The sequence below is a fragment of the Melopsittacus undulatus genome, chromosome 20 (assembly GCF_012275295.1).
Source record: "Melopsittacus undulatus isolate bMelUnd1 chromosome 20, bMelUnd1.mat.Z, whole genome shotgun sequence".
Lineage (NCBI taxonomy): Eukaryota > Metazoa > Chordata > Aves > Psittaciformes > Psittaculidae > Melopsittacus > Melopsittacus undulatus.
The window spans coordinates 158,692-179,742 of record NC_047546.1 but is presented as its reverse complement, the minus strand read 5'-3'; the positions used below and the strand labels follow the sequence as shown (position 1 = coordinate 179,742).

The window sequence follows — 21,051 nt, the reverse complement described above, 5'->3', positions numbered from 1 at the left end:
CACGGAGGGGGGGTCGGGGCTGCCCTGCAGGGACCCGCAGCCTCCCCCCGGTGCCCCCGCCGGGGTCCGGGTGCTCCCGGAGCATCCCCGGGGCCGGAGGACGGGAACCGGAGGACTACAAGTCCCGACCGACCCCGCAGGAGACGCATGGACCGGGGGCGCGGGGTGCGGGGGGGGGGGGGGGGGGGTGGCACGAAGCGGGGAGCGGGCGGTGATGATGTCAGCCTGCGGGGAGCCCCGGCGCGGCCAATGGCGCTGCGGGGCCGGGCCAGCGGCGGCGGCGACGGGGGCGGCGGCGGCGAGCGCGCGGCGGCGGCGAGCGCGCGGCGCCCATTCATGATCCGGCGCACGGGGCCGGTGCCCGGTGCAGCGGAGTCGGTGGCCGGGGGAGCGGAGCCGCCGCCGTCATGGACACCTCGGGGCATCCGCACGACTCGGGCGTGGGGGACCTGGAGGACGACGGGCGCTGTCCGTGCCCCGCACCGGGGGACGAGCGGCCGCCGCCGCCGCCCGCTGCGCTGCCGCCGCTCCAGCACAGCCTGTTGCACTCCTCGCCCGGGTCGCTGCGGGCCCCTCCTCCTCCTCCCGCCGCCCCCGCCGCCCTCCACCCTTCCTCTCGCCACGGCAGCCAGCTCAACCTCGGCGACCACCCGGCGGGCACCGGGGCGGGCAGCGGCAAGCACCGGCAGCCCAGCCCGCTGGTGCACCGGCGGGACAGCAACCCCTTCACCGAGATCGCCATGAGCTCCTGCAAGTACAGCGGCGGCGTCATGAAGCCCCTGAGCCGGCTCAGCGCATCCCGCAGGAACCTGATCGAGGCCGAGCCGGAGGCGCAGCCCCTGCAGCTCTTCGGGGCCGGGGGACCCCCCGAGATCGTCGTCTCACGCGAGGACAACCACGCGCCCGCCGCCCGCTGCCCCAGCCGCCCCCCCGCTCACCCGGCGCCCACCACCTTTGCCAAGGGGCCCAAGCGCAAGGCACAGAACATCGGTTACCGGCTGGGGCACCGCCGGGCGCTCTTCGAGAAGAGGAAGCGGCTCAGTGACTACGCGCTCATCTTCGGCATGTTCGGCATCGTTGTCATGGTCATCGAGACCGAGCTCTCCTGGGGGCTCTACTCCAAGGTACGGACGGGGACAGAGCTTGGGCGCGGGGCTCTCGGTGCTGTTCGGTGCCCGGTAGGGAGAGCGCGGCACTGCCTGCCCCATATGGTGTCCCGTGGGGTGCACATGGAGCCGTCGTCTCTCTGAGCCATGGGACGCGGCTGGATGGGGACCGATGGGGACGCTGTGGGTGCCGGATGGGGCCGCGTGGCTGCCGGTGTGTGCCGGTGCCTGGGCAGGCGCTGCCCCACGTGCCAGCAGTACCGAGGACAGACCCAGCAGGGTCTGCGGTGCCCATGGGTGGCCTGGCTGGGTGCCCTCGAGGCGCTGTGCCCTCGGCGGTGCTCTGAGCCCCATCTCCCTCCTCCTCCTCCTCCTCCTCCTCCACACCCTTTTCTTCCATTTTTTTCCTCTTTTTCTTTTTTGCAGGACGGTGTCTTTTATTTAGCATTCTCCCCCCCACGCCCCTTCCAGCTCCTGCTCTCGGGCTGCGCTGGTTGGCAGCGATATGAATAACTCTTTGTATAGACATCTGTCATGTTATTTATACCTATCCAGAGAGGGGAAGGCATCGGCACCCGCGCCGGCAAAGGGCGTGTGTGGCACCCATGGGCGTCAGCGGGACGCTGCTGAGGGGGCCGGGGGCAGGAGCCGGTGGGAAGGGGCCGCTCGCTGCTTCCTGCTATTATCCAGCGCGGGCGGTGGGGAGGGTGGCGCGGGCAGAGGCAGCGACAGAGCCGGAGCAGGTGGAAGGAGGGAGCGAGGACCCGGTTGGAGGTCCCGGGGGTGCGGGGGGAGCCCCACGGAGGTGTCCGTCTGGGAGTGGGGGGCTCCGGCTGCCCGCAGCGCAGGAGCCGGCAGCAGCGGTTCCCTGCTCCGTGCTGAGCCCACAGCCGCGGCTCCCCCGCTGGGCACGGAGGATGCTCCACGTCCCTTCACTGGCACATCCCCTCCAGCGGCTCCCGTTCGGCAGCACCGAGGCCAAGCCTCGCCCGTTACCTGTTGAGCCGCCGCTGCCCGCACCGGGCGCACGCACCCGAGCGGGGCCGCGGCTGGGCCCGGGCAGCTGCCGGTGCTGCTGCCCCCGGCGCTCCCTGCCTGCCCCTCTGGTGCGGGCAGGATGCGGCCCCTCCTGCCTCCAGCGCCGCCCCGCCGGGGGGAAGCATCCTCCCATCCCAACCCAGTCCCCCCATCCCTTGCTGTTGTTTGCCACCAGCTCGGGATCCAGCAGCAGCTCTTCCTGCCGGGTCCCTCTGGAGCCGGTGCTGGCAGGAGCCGCTGGGAAAGCCCTTGCCAGGAGGGTCCCCAGGCTGTGGGGAGGCAGCGCAGGGAAGGGTCTGGCTGGAGCAGCCTTAGCACGAGCCCTGCCCCGGACTTTGCCTATTAATAGCCGTTGCTTGGTCCCCGGCACTTCTCTCAGCACCAGCCATTATATCCACACAATTGCACGGCCGGAGCCAAGTCGTTAACAATGCGCCACCGCCTCCGCGGCAAATAGTCCCTTCTCCGTGGTTCAATACCCCGCGGTGCTGGGGAACACAGGGGAGAGGAGCGAGGCTGAAGGCAGCCGGTGCACCGGGGGACAAAGGATGGGTGCAATGTGCCGTGACCGTCCTGGCTCTCAGGGTGTGGGGTGCAGGTGTGGATGGGTGCTGGTTCAGAGATAACACCTTGGTGAGGGGCTGCTGGGGCTCAGTGGGTGCCCTGGCACCGGTGGGTCCGGATCGTGGCAGCATGAGCTTGCCGGTGACTGAGTGGGATCCAGAAGCAAGCCCATAGGAGAGGCTGGTGGATCTTGCTCTTCCAATGGGGTCCACTTTGGCCACCAGTGAATCAGGGGCTGATTTCATTTACATCAAGCTAATTATCAGGACTTTCTAATTAGATCATCCATTAGGGTGCCATAACATTGTGGTCATGCCAGATGTGGCCGGGGTGCTGGTGCTCGCATGGCAGCGAGGGGAGGATGATCATTACACTTGGCAGGATTGGCTTCAAAACCCATTTTGCCCTTGGTGCTGATGGTGCCCTGGCTGCCATGCCAAGCTCTGGGGGGAGCTGGTGCAGGGGGAAGCATCTCCCTGGGGGAGCTGAGCCTGGTGCCATGGGGTGTCCCCCCTAATGCCTGCCCTGCTCTTGCCTTGCAGGACTCCATGTTCTCCCTGGCCCTAAAATGTCTTATCAGCCTCTCCACCATCATCCTGCTGGGCCTCATCATCGCCTACCACACGCGGGAGGTGCAGGTAGGTCCCTATTGTGCCGGGGCCCTGGTGGGATGCGGGACCTGTGCCACAGCCTTGCCGGGGCCTTGGGGGCAGGAGGGGGTCTCTGCCCAGGCAGAGCTGTCGGTGGCTGTGGCAGCAGCAGGAAGGGCTTGGACCAACTGAGGTGCCAAGGAAAGCTGTGAAATCCTTTCCTAATCAGGGCTGCCCATTCTCTTCCTTTGCTGGGAAATGAAAGGGCCCCCAGTTTGCTCCAGGAAGGCTGCGCTTCCCTGCAGGATCCGGCTTCGGCTTCACGGCATAGGGGAAACCAACGGGGAGAGGGAGCATCCCGGCCAGGGCCACGGCAGCCCCAGCCCCATGCACTGGGGCTTTGGTCATCATCCTGCTTGGGGCCAGGGCTGGAGCCCAAAGCAAATATTTGAGTGCTCTGGGCTGTGCTGGGTCAATGTTTACCCCATGGGGGCTGCTGGGGGGGGGGGGGGGCCGGGTCCTGGTGCTGCCGCCTTCCTCTGCTTGTTGTTCTTGGGTGAGCGTTGGGTGAGCAAACACCAGGGCTTCGGAGCCAGCATCCCTGCTGGTCCCGGTGCCTGCTGCCCCTGGAGGGAAGGGAATGAGATCGGTTTGACTTGATCTGCTCCAGGCAGAGCCATGGGGCTGCTGATCGCCCTATTATCTCGGAGGTGCTTCTAAAGGGATTGCTGGTAATCCGGCCGGGATGGGAGCAGGGCTGAGTGAGCTGTAAATCCTCAGCCTCTCGTTCCTCTGGCCTAAGGGGGGGCTGCATTCACCCTCCTGTGGCACTGCCAGACCCCCCCACCCCGGCCTCAATGACAGCTTCAGTACTGAGAGAGCTGGGCTGGGGCAGCCTGGACAAGAGAAGGCTCCTGAAGGGGAGACCTGAGAGCAGCTCCAGTGCCTAAAGGGGCTGCAGGAAACTGGAGAGGGGCTTGGGACAAGGGATGTAGGGACAGGCCAAGGGGAATGGCTTGAACCTGCTTGAGGAGAGTCTGAGCTGAGCTCTTAGGCAGAAGCTGTTCCCTGTGAGGGTGCTGAGGCGCTGGCACAGGGTGCCCAGAGAAGCTGTGTCTGCCCCATCCCTGGCAGTGCTCAAGGCCAGGTTGGACACAGGGGCTTGGAGCAGCTGCTCCAGTGGAAGGGGTCCCTGCCTGTGGCAGGAGTTGGATATGGATGAGCTTTAAGCTCCCTTCAAACCAAACCAGGCTGGGATTCTGGGATTAACTGCATTAATTGCTGAGTCCTTTGGGATGTTTGCAGCTCTCCCTGTTCTCAGTCTCTCCAGGGCTGGGGCATCACCCTGCCTGGGGCCCTGGGTTCTGCCTGTCCCCTCCCCAGCTGCCTGTCCCCACGGTCATCAATGGGCTGGGATGGCAGTGGGTCCCTTGCATGCCCCCATGTCCATTGCCCACCAGGCAGGGGCTGTCCCCCCATCCTCCTGCTCCCTGCTGATGGCTCCGTGTGTCCCTCACTCCTCACTGCACTGAGCATGTGCAGAATTGCCACCGGGTCCTTGGCCTGGAGTGTCTCCATGCTCAGCCCCATGGAGGTGTCTCTGGTCTGCACCCCCAATGTGGCTTCTCAGAGGCTTCACTGGTTTCACTCCACCAGAGCAATGTGATCCCCAGGCTTCTTCCAGTGCCGGGATGCTGAGAGGTTGGGATGCTGGGGATGCCCCGCTGGGTACTGCTGGACCGCGCCAGGGTTTCCATGGAAACCCGCAGCGATGTGCTGATGTGCCGCCGGTCCAGGGCTGAGAGGGGCTGGTGCGGGGGGACCTGCCTGCATCCCCCCTTGCTCCTTCCCTTGCCCATTGCCCATTGCACCCTCCCCATCGCAGGCAAAGGGCTCCCTGCCTTTTCCTCTCGCTGCTCTGTTTATTTTGAACACCCTTTCCCAGGAAGGGCTGGGCTGTCAGCGCTAAATGCCTGAGGATCTCCCCTGACAGCTTGGAGCACTTCTATAAACAGGCTCTCAAACAAAGCAGCTCAAAGGAGCGGAGCTTTCCCAACAGAAAGGGAGGTGGTTGGGGACGGCTGCTCCATGAGTCAGCCCCATTGGGGCAGCCCCGTGTGCCTGCTGCAGGGGTATGGGGATCTCCAGTGGGGCAGGAGGGCTCTTTCTGCCTCCCCCCCACTGCCTGCTGTGGGTCTGTGCTTTGCATGGCCGAGGACACACCGGTGAGGGCAGCACTGGTGGCCGCATCCCCCTTGGATCCCTTCCCAGCGGTGCCTTTGCCAAGCGCTGCTTGCAGAGAGGCCTTGAGCGTGTCCCCGGGGCTGTGGGTGACACCAGTGTCCCCATTGCACCCAGCATGAGCTGATGGCAGCCTTGGGAGGGACCAGCCAATGGGGTGGGTGACCCCCCGGCCTCGGCCCCAGCTGCCATCCTGCAGTGCCAGCAGAATCCCTGACTCCATCACCAGCACCAGTGGTGGGATGGGAGCTGGTACCGAAGATGAACCAGCGGTTGCTATGACAACCGGATCCCATCGCTGCCAGTGGCCGGGTGCTCTGGCTGTGGCACTCCCCCCCCCCAGAGCTGCCCTGGCACTCAGGTTATGGTGGCAGTGATGGGCCTGGGGTGGCTCACGCTGGGGCTCTGTGGCACCCCAGCTCTGTGCCCAGGCAAGGCTCTGGCCAGCAGCTGCATGAGAATGGATAGGAGAGAGTTGTCCCTATGCTGGGTGTGTGCTCCAGGGGTTGTCCCTATGCCGGGTGTGTGCTCCAGGGGTTGTCCCTATGCTGGGTGTGTGCTCCAGGGGTTGTCCCTATGCCGGGTGTGTGCTCTGGGGTGTCTCCAGCACTGTGACCATCTCCTAAACACACCAGGAGAGCAGCGGAGGGGATGGGGAAAGCTCATTCCCACCTTTTCCTTTACCATCCATCTCCAGCTGTTCTGGCCAAAGGAGGGCTCTGTTGTTGGTCCTTGCCGCTGCCTGTGGTGTGGTGCTGGTGGGGCCCTGGTTACCAGTACCACCAGTAACAGTCTGGTTTTGCATCCCGGTAGCTCTTTGTGATCGACAACGGTGCTGACGACTGGCGGATAGCGATGACGTACGAGCGCATCCTCTACATCAGCCTGGAGATGCTGGTTTGTGCCATTCACCCCATTCCCGGGGAGTACAAGTTTTTCTGGACAGCCCGTCTGGCTTTCTCCTACACCCCTTCCCGGGCAGAGGCCGACGTGGACATCATCCTGTCCATCCCCATGTTCCTGCGCCTCTACCTGATCGCGCGTGTGATGCTGCTGCACAGCAAGCTCTTCACCGACGCCTCCTCGCGCAGCATTGGGGCGCTCAACAAGATCAACTTCAACACCCGCTTCGTCATGAAGACTCTTATGACCATCTGCCCCGGGACGGTGCTGCTGGTCTTCAGCATCTCCCTCTGGATCATCGCTGCGTGGACGGTCCGGGTGTGCGAGAGGTGAGAGGGGCTCTTCAGTGGGGTCCCAGCACCCGCTGTGAGGGATGCAGAGCTGGGGTGGGAGCCCCAGGGCAATGGGGGGAGCAGGAGGAGCTGGGGGTGCTGCGAGGCTGGCGAGTGGCAGCGCCTGGTGCGGGCTCTGGCGTCGCTGCCAGTGACTGCCATGACAACACCGTGGTGACAAACCCACTGCCGGATGGCATCACACCACCACCGGCGCGCTGGGTTGCTGTAGCGACCAGCCCTGGTGGGTACCAGCTCCTCCATCACTTGGGGACACGCCAGCGCTCCTGGGGGGAAGCAGGAGGCTTCTGTGGGGCACAGCGCTGTGCTGTAGGGGTGCAGGGTGCCAGCAGCATCTGTCCATCCCGGTGGTGTGTGTCCCATCCCAGCCAGCCCTGTCTCCATCTAAGCTCTGCTCATTGTCCCAGAGGGGTTTTGGGATAACACCACACACAACATGTGTTGTGATTCGGTGTCTGGAATCCCTTGAAGTTGTTGTGGCAGCTTCACACCATCCTTGAACTGAGGTGTGAGAGATGGCACCTGGGGCACCGCAGGGACCCTTATCTTGGGGCTGGGTGCTTACAAGGCTGGACAAGGCCACCCCTCCTCTTCCCTACAGTGGGACTCATGGCACCGGTCACCTCATGAAGTGGCATTAGAGCAGCAGAGCAGTGACATGCTGGGGTTTGATGAGCTGTGTTTGCCTCTGTGCCTTCCGCAGTGATGCTCTGGGGGTGCTCTGGATGCTCGTGCACCACTTTGTGTTTGAGAGCTCTTCCTTTGGGCCTCCTCCATGGGGAGCGGGTGCCCAGGGGACACCCAGGGGGTTGATTCCCCACCTGGGGGTGGGATCAGGCTGGAAAACGCAAAGTACATCAAGAACCATTAGCGACAGGGGAGGAAAGAGCCAGGGATGACGCAGAGAGCTGCAGATCACGGGCACCGCAGCTGCCGCACCTCCCTGTGTCTGATGGGGACCGGGGGGGGGATGCTCAGAGCTCGGCTGGGGATGCACCGACCCGTGCCCCGCACCCCTCCATCCATGCACCGTGCGCAGGATGCGGCCCCGTTGCCGCCGGTATCCGGTTGTCTCCGCAGCAGAGGTGGCTCCGGCCCCGCATGGCTCCGTGGGTACCGGAGGTCGCTAGGCAACCTCGGCGGCCGCGCAGCGCTGCCGGCCCCGCCGCTGCCGGCACGGGCGTGCGCTCACACACACGTGCGCTCACACACACGTGTGCCCACACACACACGTGTGCCCGCACGTGTGCAACCTCCCCACGCTGCCCGGTTCAGACGAGATGGGGATGCTCCATGGGACTGGAGGGATGCTCCATGGGGCCGGAGGGATGCTCCATGGGACCGGAGGGATGGTCCATGGGACCAGAGGGATGCTCCATGGGACCGGAGGGATGCTCTATGGGGCCGGAGGGATGCTCTATGGGGCCGGAGGGATGCTCCATGGGACCGGAGGGATGCTCCATGGGACCAGAGGGATGCTCCATGGGACCGGAGGGATGCTCCATGGGATCGGAGGGATGCTCCATGGGACCAGAGGGATGCTCCATGGGACCGGAGGGATGCTCCATGGGATCGGAGGGATGCTCCATGGGACCGGGGGATGCTCCATGGGATCGGAGGGATGCTCGGGGCAGCCCCACGGCAGGGAGCGCCTGTGCTCATAGGGGGTGATGGGAATGGGTTCTGGGCTGTAAGGGATGGCGGCTGCTCCTCTTCCTGCCCCTGCTGTTTATCAGCTTCTGAGTGTCCACTTACGTGGGGGGAAGAACATTTCAGAAGGGGACAAAACCCAACTGCTCCAGGAGAGAGGAACTGGGATAAACTGGGGGGGAACTGCCAAAAGCTCCATCTGGATTCCCTCAAGTGATTTCATGAGGAGGTCAGGAGCCTGTTGGGGAGAGGGATGTGTGCAGGCAGTGAGTGACACGGTGAAGGTGCTGCCTGTGCCTCGGTCGTGCTGCACTGGCAGGAAGCAGGATGCATCCCTTGGGAAGCATCACCCGGAGGCTCATCAGGACCCGCTGCTGGTCTCCGGTGTGGCACAGGGGGCTGAGTGCAGGCTGCAGAGCGGGATGCAGAACAGGATGCAGAGTGGGATGCAGAGCAGGATGCAGAGCAGGATGCTGGTGGGGAGCTGGCGCAGTTGGGGGCTTTGCAGCTGTTTCTCCCATCAGGCGGCTCCTTCCGCCGCGCCACGTGGCACCGGCGATGCCGGCGGCTGGACCGGGATGTGGTGACAGCTCTGATGGGAAGCAGGAGCCTTTTCCACTGAGTTCTCACTGATTCTGTCCATGTGGTTTCTTCCTGGGCCAGGAATTGTGCAACCGCTGCTGCTGGGGGGCAGCTGCCACGTTCTTAATCCCTCTTTCCCCCCTGCACAGCCTTGTGCCCAGCTGCCCCCATTGCTCCCCTGCCCTGACACTGATGCCCATGTCCCCTTGCAGGTACCATGACCAGCAGGATGTAACCAGCAACTTCCTGGGTGCCATGTGGCTCATCTCCATCACCTTCCTCTCCATCGGCTACGGTGACATGGTCCCACACACCTACTGCGGGAAGGGTGTCTGTCTGCTCACTGGCATCATGGTAAGGGCCGTGCTGAACCGGGTGTCCCCACTGTGGGGACCGGGTTGTACAGGGACCTGCTTCCCAGCTGGTTTGTCCTTGCACAAGGGCTTCAGCTTTGAGGATTCCTGGGACCTGCTGGGATTAGAGGATGGGAAGGTTTAGCTCAGGAGGTGATGGTGCAGATGGAGCCGTCCCCCCAGCACCCAGCTCTGTGCCCCTGGGCTCCAGGCTTTGGGTTGGAGCTGCTCCCCCATCCCTGCTCCACCAGCAACTGTTCATTATCCATGATGTGAAGTCTTTGATCTGTGTCGATGGGCTCAGGTCCTGGCGAGGCCCAAAGGAGCCGGATGAGGGGGAAATACCCCTTGGAGCAGGGGCTATAGCATTTCCCAGCTGAAGGAGGGTCCTGGAGCATCCCCAGCCCTGCCAGGAAGGGGGAAGTGGTGGGAGCAGGAAGCTTGGGGGCTGCTGAAGGATCCAGCTCAGAGCCTGATGTTAATTAATGACTCTTTAATAAATGAAGGAGAGTTTGCCAGGCTCGTGGGGCCTCTGCCAGGCTACGGAGGGGGGAGCAGCTCAGCTGGTGCAGGCAGAGCACCCAAGCACCGCAGGGAGCAGAGGCTTTGGTGCCTTTGCTTTCCAAAGGCAAATATGTCCTGGAGATGATGGGATCCAGCCCTAATCACAGGGATAATCAAGCTCCAGCTGTCGCTGTTGGAGATGCAGCAATTTGGGAGGGGGGGATGCTGATTCTGGGGTCCTCCTCCCTGCCCTCCGCAGGTTGCTGGTGCTCCACCACTGCTCTCCCACCCTGGAGCTGGGGGTTCCCCATCCCACCAGGCACTAGCATGGGGCACCAGCTGCGGTGGCCCTGGTAAAGCAGGCTTAGCCCAGCAGTTCATGGGTGCTGGGGAGGCAAAGGCTCACCAGTGCTCACCAGTGCTCACCAGTGACCTCACCAGTCATCCCCAGCCCATCCTGTTAATGACCCAGCACATCCCCAAGGACACTGGGTGATAGCAAGGATGAGGTGTGGGGGGGGCATAGAGCTCTCCAGAATGAGGGGGTTGCAATGGAGAGCAGGATGCTGGAGGGTGACAACCATGTCCCTGCCTGCTGTCCCCATGCAGGGTGCCGGCTGCACGGCACTGGTGGTGGCCGTGGTGGCCAGGAAGCTGGAGCTCACCAAAGCTGAGAAGCACGTCCACAACTTCATGATGGACACGCAGCTGACGAAGAGGGTAAGGTGCTATGGGAGATGGGGATGGAGGCAAGCACAGTGGGGGCAGGTCCATGGGTACCAAACCTGAGGGCCTGGGATGCGGTGGAGGAGCAGGGTTACCACAGGAGCGAGCAGCACCAGTGCCATGTCAGGGATTGAGGTGATGCAGGATGCTTGGGGAGGGAAAGCCTATGGGGTTTTCCTGCTGGGAAGGAGCAGGCTCCCTCCTGCTGTGGAGCCGGATCCCAATGAGCTCGGTGCCAGGGAGACAATGGGGTCTGTGCTTCAGCCCCTCACCTGCTGCAGACGGGAGCGGTGCTGAGGCTCCTGTGCGGGGTGGGATATGGGGTTGCTGCTTGTGGCATCGCATCCCCGGTAGTGTGGGGGCTGCGGGAGGTCCCCGGTCCCATCAGCCTCGGCACAGCAAAGCCTCGGCGTGATGGAGTGGGCTGCTGGTGGTGGGAGTAACACTTTATATAGGGGCTGGTGGCAAAGCGAGCGTTGGTGCAGCTGGGGAAGGGCGACATCCCAATGCCAGGACATGGCAGAGCCGCTTCACCCTTGGAATGCCACAGGAGCATCCTTGGGGCTACTTGGGGGCCTCAGTGTGGCCGGGCCAGGAAAGCAAGCAGCCGGTCGGCCCCGGCTCCTCCGGCCATGGATATGGATCCGCAGGCTCAGTGCCAGGCAGACGGCAGCCAATTCATCTTGGAGTGAGCAGCAGAGCTGCGGTTGAGCCGGGAGCCTGCGGAAGCCTCGTGCCGGCAGCAGGGCTGGGAGCTGCCAAGAGCAGCAGATGGATGCAGGAGTCGGGAACAACTTTGGGATCCTTCCTTGGTCTCGAGGCTCTGGGTGCAGTGAGGAGCTGGGGGGGGAGCCTCAGGCAGGGATGGGACTGGTGTGGGCGGCTGCTTCCCATCCAAGGGATGCAGGAGTCCATCGGGAGCAAAGCCGAGTGCATTGCTCCAGCTGGGATGGGTCAGGGCTCTGGCAGCAGCGGCTCAGGGCTGGCGGCGGAGCCAGACCGGTGTCTCCATGAGATCCTGCAGCCGGTGACCTGCGGCCAACTCTGCTCCTGCAGATCAAGAACGCAGCGGCCAACGTCCTGCGGGAAACGTGGCTCATCTACAAGCACACCAAGCTGCTGAAGAAGATTGACCACGCCAAAGTCAGGAAGCACCAGAGGAAGTTCCTCCAAGCCATTCACCAGTAAGGGGCTGCCGGGGGGGATGCCGGAGCCGTGCTGCAGCCGGGGGGGATGCCGGAGCCGTGCTGCAGCCGGGGGATGCCGGAGCCGTGCTGCAGCTGGGGGGGATGCCGGAGCCGTGCTGCAGCTGGGGGGATGCCGGAGCCGTGCTGCAGCCGGGGGGGATGCCGGAGCCGTGCTGCAGCTGGGGGGGATGCCGGAGCCGTGCTGCAGCCGGGGGGATGCCGGAGCCGTGCTGCAGCCGGGGGATGCTGGAGCCGTGCTGCAGCCGGGGGGGATGCCGGAGCCGTGCTGCAGCCGGGGCGATGCCGGAGCCGTGCTGCAGCCGGGGAGGGATGCCGGAGCCGGGGGATGCTTCCCCATCGCCGAGGATGCAGTCGTGATGCTCTTCCCTTCTCCCCAGGTTGCGGAGCGTGAAGATGGAGCAGCGGAAGCTCAGTGACCAAGCCAACACCCTGGTCGACCTCTCCAAGGCAAGTCCCTGCCGTGACCCTCGGCTCAGCAGGTGTTTCCCTTCACTGGGATGAGCGGCTCTGGCTCGGGGATGTCAGCTGGGAATAGGCAGGAAGAGCAGCAGAGCCACGAGGCAGGCAGGGGTTTGGGGGGGTCACCCTCTCTCCAGGAGGCTCCTTTGCTCCCTGCACCCCCTGAATGCACAGGGTCGGCTGCTGCTTCCCCTTCTGCCTGCACAGGGGCAGGGGCAGGATGTGGTCACAGGGCCCTGGGAGGTGAGGGAGCTCAGGAAGGGGTTAGAGGGATGGGGTCTGCAAGTGGAAATAGCACTGATCCCTTCACCATGGCACTGACCCCTCCATCCATGGCACTGATCCCTTCACCATGGCACTGACCCCTCCATCCATGGTATTGACCCCTCCACCATGGCAATGACCCCTCCATCCATGGTATTGACCCCTTCACCATGGCACTGAACCCTTCACCATGGCACTGAACCCTTCACCATGGCACTGACCCCTCCATCCATGGCACTGACCCCTCCACCATGACACTGACCCCTTCACCATGGCACTGACCCCTCCACCATGACACTGACCCCTCCATCCATGGCACTGACCCCTCCATCCATGGCACTGACTGCTCCGTCCCCTCCCCAGATGCAGAACGTGATGTACGACCTCATCACGGAGCTCAACGACCGCAGCGAGGACCTGGAGAAGCAGATCAGCAGCCTGGAGTCCAAGCTGGAGCAGCTCAGCACCAGCTTCAACTCCCTGCCCCTGCTGATGGCCGACATGCTGCGGCAGCAGCAGCAGCGCCTGCTTGCGGCCGTGCTGGAGGCGCGGGGGGTCAGCGTGCCCGTGGGCACCCCCCAGACCCCTCTGTCCGAGAGCCCCATCGGGGTCAGCTCCACCTCCTTCCCTACCCCTTACACAAGCTCCAGCAGCTGCTAAAGCGCAGCCCCGGCTCCCACCATGGACGGGGCAGCTCCGCGCAGACCCCGACGTCTCCATGGATCCCGTCCTGGTCCTCGCACCGGAGCCGGTGGCACCGAGCGCCGCTCGGAGCTTTGCCAACGCCTTGGGAACCACATCCCCGTTCAGGTGCCTCTACACGTGGTGAAGGAAGGGGCCGGGAGGCAACGCCTCGGGCGAGCCGGTGGCGACGGAAAACCCACGCTCAATCTCAGGTCTTCATTTCGGAAAACGGAACAAAGCAGTGGGGCAGCGGCAACGGGGACACCGGGGACACCGGGGCAGCGGCACTGCGGCAACGGGGACACCGGGGCAGCGGCAACGGGGACACCGGAGGGAAGGGATTCGCTCCCCTGCCCCTCTCAGCATCGCAAAGCAGAGGCCGACACGGGGGCTCCTTGCACAGGCTCCGACCAACGCTGCCCATGCTCCATCCCATCTCGTTACCTGGACCTGCAGGACCCCCCCTTGCGTTGTGGGGTGGGTGACAGTGGCTGTAACCCACCGTGGGCTCCTCCGGAGGTGTGAGCGTGTTCACCCCAGGCAGAACAAGGATGCTCCTCACGGAGCCAGGACGGCAGCACCTAAGGCTGGTGTGGATGTGGGGCCAGGCAGGGGCTGGCAGGCCAGCCCAGGCACCGCAGGGCTCTGGTGCTCACATCACTGCCCACCCCCAGCATCCCGGGGAGCCCATGGGCTGGATGAGGAACCACATCAGCACCGGGTGCACGGGGGCACGTGTAAGGGATGCGGCAGTGGGGAAGGTGCTTCATCTGTTTAAAACCAGGCTCTGTGCTGCTGGGTTTGGTGGGGATCCATCCACCCAGGTACTTCTGGAACCAGCTCTTTCCTGTTCTGCTTTCCCTTGGCCCCCCTGGTTCTGCCCCATGGCTGTGCCCTGTGTGGAGCCCGGCAGCAGCTCTGGGGCTGCTCTTTGCTGCTCTCAATGAAAACCCAGCAGAGGCTATTTCTATATTTTTAAACAGATGAAGGAACCTGTAATTACTGCCCGATATTAATTACAGCTCAGCCGGCAGTGTCAGTAATTGTAATCAAAGTCACTGTGTTACTCCAGGTATACTCAGCCTGTAATCTCCTTTGTAACCCTTTCCCTCCCGTAAATAACGCTGTATTTTGTGCACACGGAGGCACAGACGGATGAGCCTGAGGCCGAGGAAGAGGAGGAGGAAGGCTGCCAGCCCTTTCCTATGCTCAGCCCGCAGGAGATACCTGGCTTCTGGGAATGAGCAGCTCTTCCAAGCTCTTGCCATTAGTGTAATTGCAGGGCGGGCAGAGGCCGGGATGCCTTTGGCAGCCCCCCCAGCTCCATCCTGAGCTCTGCTGCTGCTCCCCGTGTGCTGCAGGGGACCCTCAGCCCGAGAGTGGATTCCAACGTGGCAATGGACAGAAGGTTCCTTCCCAATGGAGAACAAGCCCCATGTGCAGGATCTGCTTCCATGCCTCTGATGGGTGCAAGGAGCTGGAGCTGGGCTGTGTGCGGGGACCAGAGCCAGAGGATCCATGTTCCAGAGTCAGTGTCGCAGTGGGAACCTCCTCACAGGCTAATGATGGAGTCTGAGGAATGACACCAGGATGAAGTGAGGCACTGGCAGCTGCTGGGACCCAATGTATGGGGAGCACCAGTGGGGAGAGCTTTGGAGAGCAACCGGTGCAAGAGGAACTTGGACTGGGGCAGAGCAGAGGAATCTCACCAGGGATGGCAGGAGCTGGGCAGGGATCACTGCACCCACACAGCCTGCATCTCACCCTGCATCTCACCCTGCATCTCACCCTGCATCTCACCCTGCATCTCACCCTGCATCTCACCTCCTGCATCTCACACTCTGCATCTCACCCTGCACCTCACTCCCTGCATCTCACCCTGCATCTCACCCTGCATCTCACCCTGCATCTCACCCTGCATCTCACCCTGCATCTCACCCTGCATCTCACTCCCTGCATCTCACCCTGCATCTCACCCTGCATCTCACTCCCTGCATCTCACCCTGCATCTCACTCCCTGCATCTCACCCTGCATCTCACCCTGCATCTCACCTCCTGCATCTCACCCTGCATCTCACTCCCTGCATCTCACCTCCTGCATCTCATACTCTGCATCTCACCCTGCATCTCACCCTGCATCTCACTCCCTGCATCTCACCCTGCATCTCACTCCCTGCATCTCACCCTGCATCTCACCCTGCATCTCACTCCCTGCATCTCACCCTGCATCTCACTCCCTGCATCTCACCCTGCATCTCACCCTGCATCTCACTGCCTGCATCTCACCCTGCATCTCACCCTGCATCTCACTCCCTGCATCTTACTCCCTGCATCTCACTGCCTGCATCTCACTCCCTGCATCTTACTCTCTGCATCTCACCCTGCATCTCACCCTGCATCTCACCCTGCATCTCACTGCCTGCATCTCACCCTGCATCTCACCCTGCATCTCACCCTGCATCTCACTCCCTGCATCTCACCCTGCATCTCACCCTGCATCTCACACTCTGCATCCATACACTCTGACCCCCCCCCATCCCACCCCCTGCACCTCCCATTCCACCCCATATTGCACCTTCACCCCTGCCCATCCCTCAGCACTGGTGCCGGCAGCCCGGACCCATCACCAGGCTCCACAGAGGCAAAACCCCCACAGCCCCGAGGCCATGGTGAGGGCCGGCATGGGGAGATGGGGGTGCCCCCAGTGTCCCCTCAGCATGGTCCAGCCCACAGCATCCTGGCAGGGCTCTGGCAAAGGGCTCTGGTAAAGGCTGTCTCTATGCCTGAGAACGTTGCTTTGGAGCCGGCAGCCCCCGGAGGGCACCAGGACACCGGGAGCAGCAACGGAGCTGAAGGCAAAGCACAAGAACAACCCCACAGCACCCCAAGGAGATGGCACCAACCGCAGCCGGAGCCCTCCGGGACCCCCCAGCCACAACCTGCCCCTTTGCTCCGTGAGCCCCGAGGAGCAGGGTCCGCAGAGCCGCAGCCCCCGGGGCCGCTCCGCTCCCCTGCTCGCTTCCTTCTGCCCATAGGGGAAAGTACCGGAGCTGCTTTTACCCATGGACACATCTCTGGTTATTGAGGCTCCTGGTACCTTCCAGCCCTGTTCTGTACCCACCGCGCTGGGCAGCGGCGGCCCCGCAGCCAAAGGTGTCTGTTTCTGAGTACAGCCGCTGCTCCCGGTGCTCCCGAGGCTCCTCCTTTCCCCCCATTCCCGTTGCCTGGAAGCTGCCTTGCCCAGGGCCGGAGCCGTGTAGCCCGATGGCACCAGAGCTTTGCTGCTCCCACTCCTTGCCCGGCGTCCCAGCGCTTTCTGGAAAGCCATTGCCCCCCTCAGGGTGATCTCCGGCTGAAGGAGGGACTCAGCTTCCTGGGCACAGCCACAGTTCCCCCTTTCCCTATAGGGTGTCCCGGTGTGGGGTCCGCTGCTCCCCTCCTCCAGCCAGGCCCCCACACTGTTTGGCTTTAGATGAGCTTTAAGGGCCCTTCAACCCAAGCCAAGCTGGGGTTCCAGGACCCCACTCCTCGACCCCCAGAGAGTCTCTTCCTTACCTCGAGCCCCTGATCCCCATTGGATCAACATCTGCTCCTTCCCATCCTCCCGCATGGAGGGGGACCAGGCAGCACCTATGGGACCAATTCCAGAGGACCCCCCCGTGGCTGCTCCCACCCGAGGCACAGTCCCTGGGTGCTCTCCTTGTCACTGTTATGACCTTGCCCAGTTCAACCCAGCAGGACCAAGTCCCAGCAATGGTGCCCTGAGCTCCGGTGGCTCCTTGCTGGCCCCGAAGTCCCCTCGCAGGAAGGAGCTGGTGGCTTCCTGGGCTCCTCCTGCCCCACACGTTCACCTCCACTTGTGGGGCGGTTGTTGGAGGGTGAAGCTTGAGACCAGCTTAGGGGTTTCCAGCTCTGCCATAGGAGAGGGGCTGGTTCCCCCTGAGGGCAGAGCTGAGGCTCCCCCACTGCCACTGGGGACCTTTAGGTGCTCATCCCTCTGTACCACTGGGTACAGCATCTCCCAGCCTGCGATGGCACCAGGTAGGTGTGCTGGGGATGCAGGTGATCCCTCAGCACAGGGAAGATGCTGCTGCCAGCACCTGAGCTGCCTCCCAGTGGCACCCAGTGGGCTCGGGGTGGCCGAGATGGGCTCGTGCAGGGGAGGGGAAGAGCTGCTCGGTGGGATTCACTGTTTCCCAGTGGGATGAGCAACCTCGGAGCCCTATGGGGCTCCAGCACCCAGTGCCCAGTGGGTGCTCAGCACCCAGTGCCCAGCGGGTGCTCAGCACCCAGCTCTGCTCCTCCTTCTGCCCAAAGTGTTCTTCCCCCCGCTGAGGTCTCAGCATCCCCAGGATGCTGATGCCCTCCCCAGTGGGAGCTGCTTGCGTGTCTTTGTGGTGAGGGGCTTACATCCCTCCTCCTGGTCTGAGCCCTGAGCCAGGGGCAGGGAGCAGGGACTGCCCCTTTCCCACAGCATCGCCATAAACCCAAGCTGTACCCAGAAACAGGCATGTTTTAAACTATGGCTTTAACCTGTTCACTGTAAAAAGTGCCTTGGACTTTAATCTGAAGAGGTCAGTATCTATAAATATTTACCTGTGCGGGTGTGTAAGTATGCAGCTATCTATGTATAGTTACACACACAAATATATGATATATCCATACACCTCCAAGTGCTTCGGAGCCCTCTGTTCTGACGTGGGAGCTCGGATGGGGTCGGGCGCTGGCTGTAGGGGATGCTCCAGGTGTTCCTTTGGACCCTCTACTGCTCTGGGGAGAGCCCAATGAGGGCAGAGCATCCCCTATGTGTGGGGATGATGAGGCCCACGTAGCCCCATAACAGGGGCCATCAGGTAGAACCCCCTTGCTAAGCCAGGGCCAGCAGAGCAGGATGGGCAGTGGTTGAATGGGGATGAATTGGGCTTGTTTTGCTGTTAAACTAATACCTGTAAATCCCCACATGGCTCCAGCAGCCTGGGGGATTCTGCTTGGGGATTAAAGCCCTCGAGCATCATGTCCAATATTAGTGGCTTAGCTCAGCAGTGCCATAATGCATGGGGGCATTTATGACGCTGCCCATGGAGATGGGGCAAAAGTCGCTTTGTCTTTGTGTGCTTTTATCAATGGCTTGGGCTTGAGGCTTCTCCCAAGCCCCTCTCCAGGTTTCCTGCAGCCCCTTTAGGCACTGGAGCTGCTCTCAGGTCTCCCCTTCAGGAGCCTTCTCTTGTCCCTGGCTCCATGACAGAGCTGCTCCAGCCCTCGCAGCATCCCCATGTCCTCCAGCAGCTCCAGGTCCCTCCAGTGCCGTTCCCCAGAGCTGGATGCAGGATGCAGGATGCAGGAGAGAACAGCCGAAGGAGCTGGAGCTGATGCTCCAGTGGAGCTGGTGCTCCCGGTTCCAGGCACATCCACCCCGCTCCATCCCACAGCCCCTCCTGCAGCGTGCTGAGCAGCCTGGCGCTGGGCTGGGCAGGATGCTGCTCGCTCCAAACCTGGCACTTGAGGCTGCTTGAGAGCAACAGGTTTTGTACTAATTACAGAGGAACCCATTAGGCTGCGAGATCCGCAGCCACCTGGTGCTGCTCACTGGCTTCTCCTCCTCCATCTCTTCCCTTGCTGCTGCCTCCAGGGGAGCCGTGAATGGAACATGAAACGTTCCAGCTTCTTGCTTGCTTGGAGATTAGAAACTGCTGTTGGGGAGGAAACAATCTGTGCAGGAGAAGCAATTCCACGGCCTGAGAGCTGCAACCCACAGCTCCTGGGGCACACATCCCTCCTGCCTCTCCATCAGTGCCTGGCTGCGTGGCACAGAGCTGATGTGCAGTGACTGGAGCGGTGCAGGAGGTGCAATGGGAGGCACAAAGGAGTCCTCCACGCAAGGAAGCCCTTTGGAGCCCTGGCTGTGCAAGCTCTCCCCTGTGAGGAAGCCATTAGAGCCTGTGCTCAGCAGCACATAAATCAAGAGGAGAGAGGAGATGGAGGAGATGCAAGAGGAGAAGAGGGAGAGGAGAGCAGAGCTGCCCAGCCCAGGCAGCCCCAGGGCTCTGCAGAGCCCCCCCAGTGCCACCACCAAGTGATGTGGGTGCACACAGGAGCCTGGTGGGGGGCAAGCAGCAGCTCTGCCCCGGGTGCCTCTCACCCCAGAGCTGATCCTTTCCCAGCCGGGGGTAAAGCTTCCTGCAGATAAAGCAGATGGGATATTAAATATGAAAGGCAATGGCAAAGGGCGAAGAGGGGAACCTGGTGGTGATGTAAAGGTCAGAGCGGAGAGGATTAGTGCCCTGTGGACGGGCACGTCCTCGGCAGCTCCCTGAATCCTGGCATGAGGAGGCTTCATTCATTAACCTGATGGACTCGGCTACCGCAGAGCAGGCACAGGAGCCCTCCTCCTGCTGGGCCCCCTCCAAGAACAGAGCCGGGTGGCTGAGGTCTGTCTGGGGTCCCTGTCTGACAGCCTGCAGCGCTGCCTTGGCCAGCACCCAGCCGATGACAGCTCGTTCAGGGAGAGGCTGATGTGGCTGGAGCGTCGCCAACGGGAGCTGCCGCCGCCTGCAGCCCGCTCCGGTCCCCCCAGCCCTGCTCCAGGCTGGAGGAGCCGGTGATGGGAGCAGGCTGGGGACACACACACAGCAGCACAGGGTAGGTGTCACCAAGCAGCTGCTGTGGTGGTTGTAAACCCACAACCCTGGTACCCAGGCTGAAGGATGCTCACGCAGCATCCCTGCCACGCTGCTGCCTGCTCCTGTTTTCCATGGTACCTCCTGGGACAGGGGGATGAAAGGTGCTTCCCGAGCTGGCAGCTGTGGTGGGAACCAAGGGTGAAGGCACCGGAGCAGCCTCGGATGGTGCCCGAGGGGATGAGCATCCCGTGTATGGAGGTGCCAGGAGCCGTGACAGAGTCTCCCCTTCCCCTGTGCTCTGCATAAGGAGATGAGTAATCGCTGTTGACACCTCAGCAGCGCAGACATGGCAGCTCCTTGGCGGAGAGGAACAGCTTGTGCAGTGCCCTGCTGCTTCCCCCGGCAGGAGCCAGAGCAGGAGGGGGTCAGAAGTGGCTCTGTGGCAACCAGCCCCTTCCTGCGGTACCCATAGGGAAGTCCCAGGCTCGGGATGCGGCAGCATCTCCTGTGTGCTGCCTGCACTGTGCTTGTGCAGAGCCCTGCGGGGGGACAAGGAGGCTTTTCCCCCTCTAAAGGCAAGTGAAGGTGATGGAGCTATGGGGTTTTCCCACCTCGGTTCCCCCCTGGGCCCAGGCACAAAGCAGAGCAGCACTGGGAGGCCATGGAACCGCCTCAGCCCCATCCCTCGCCCCACACACGCAGAGCCTGGAGCCCTCGATGGGCACCGCAGGAGGGCCAGGACCTGATTTAACCTCCTGCAGCCTGAAAGCAGAGCTTGGCCCTGGGCTGGAAGGGAACGGGCACCGGCAGGGCTAAGAATACACCGCTCCCGATGCTGCCTCCGGTCACAGCGTGCTGTAGATGGGTAACAGAATGTTCCCTTCGCCATCAAACCCTCGGCTTTCATCTGCTCGGAGGAGCCGGTTGGCTCTGGGAGAGGGAAGAGCTATTTCCAGGGTCTAATAAAGCCTTTGGAGACGGAGCTCGGGGGAACAATGGCCTGAGCTGAGAGCCGGTTTGCAGAGCGCACGGGGCGGGGGAGCTGTGCCTCACAATGCGTTTCCTCTGCTTCCATTGCGAGAGAGGAGGCGAAACAAAGACACCTGAGGCATCCCCGTCGGGCAGAGCCGTCGGGTGAGTGCTGCCATCGCGTGGGGAAGCCTCTGCCTTGGGGAGCAGGAGCTCCGCAGCAAGGATGATGCTCCC

At 62.8% G+C, this 21,051-nt stretch overlaps 1 protein-coding gene across 1 annotated transcript; it reads left to right on the top strand.

Annotated features, from left to right (window-relative positions):
* Positions 1–407: 407 nt before the first annotated feature.
* KCNN3 (potassium calcium-activated channel subfamily N member 3) lies at positions 408–13,504 on the top strand. Its single transcript, XM_034071268.1, has 8 exons — positions 408–1,124; positions 3,251–3,346; positions 6,353–6,771; positions 9,240–9,381; positions 10,494–10,604; positions 11,667–11,794; positions 12,196–12,265; positions 12,905–13,504. Exons 1-8 carry the CDS (start codon positions 408–410, stop codon positions 13,199–13,201), a joined length of 1,980 nt encoding a protein of 659 aa, XP_033927159.1. The 3' UTR covers positions 13,202–13,504.
* The last annotated feature ends 7,547 nt before the right edge of the window (positions 13,505–21,051 follow it).

Excerpts from the sequence above, each read along its gene's own strand:
- KCNN3 (XM_034071268.1), top strand. The coding sequence starts at position 408 with ATGGACACCTCGGGGCATCCGCACGACTCGGGCGTGGGGGACCTGGAG. Across the intron at positions 3,347-6,352 it reads ACCACACGCGGGAGGTGCAG|CTCTTTGTGATCGACAACGG; the intron begins GTAGGTCCCTAT and ends GCATCCCGGTAG. Across the intron at positions 12,266-12,904 it reads CCCTGGTCGACCTCTCCAAG|ATGCAGAACGTGATGTACGA; the intron begins GCAAGTCCCTGC and ends TCCCCTCCCCAG.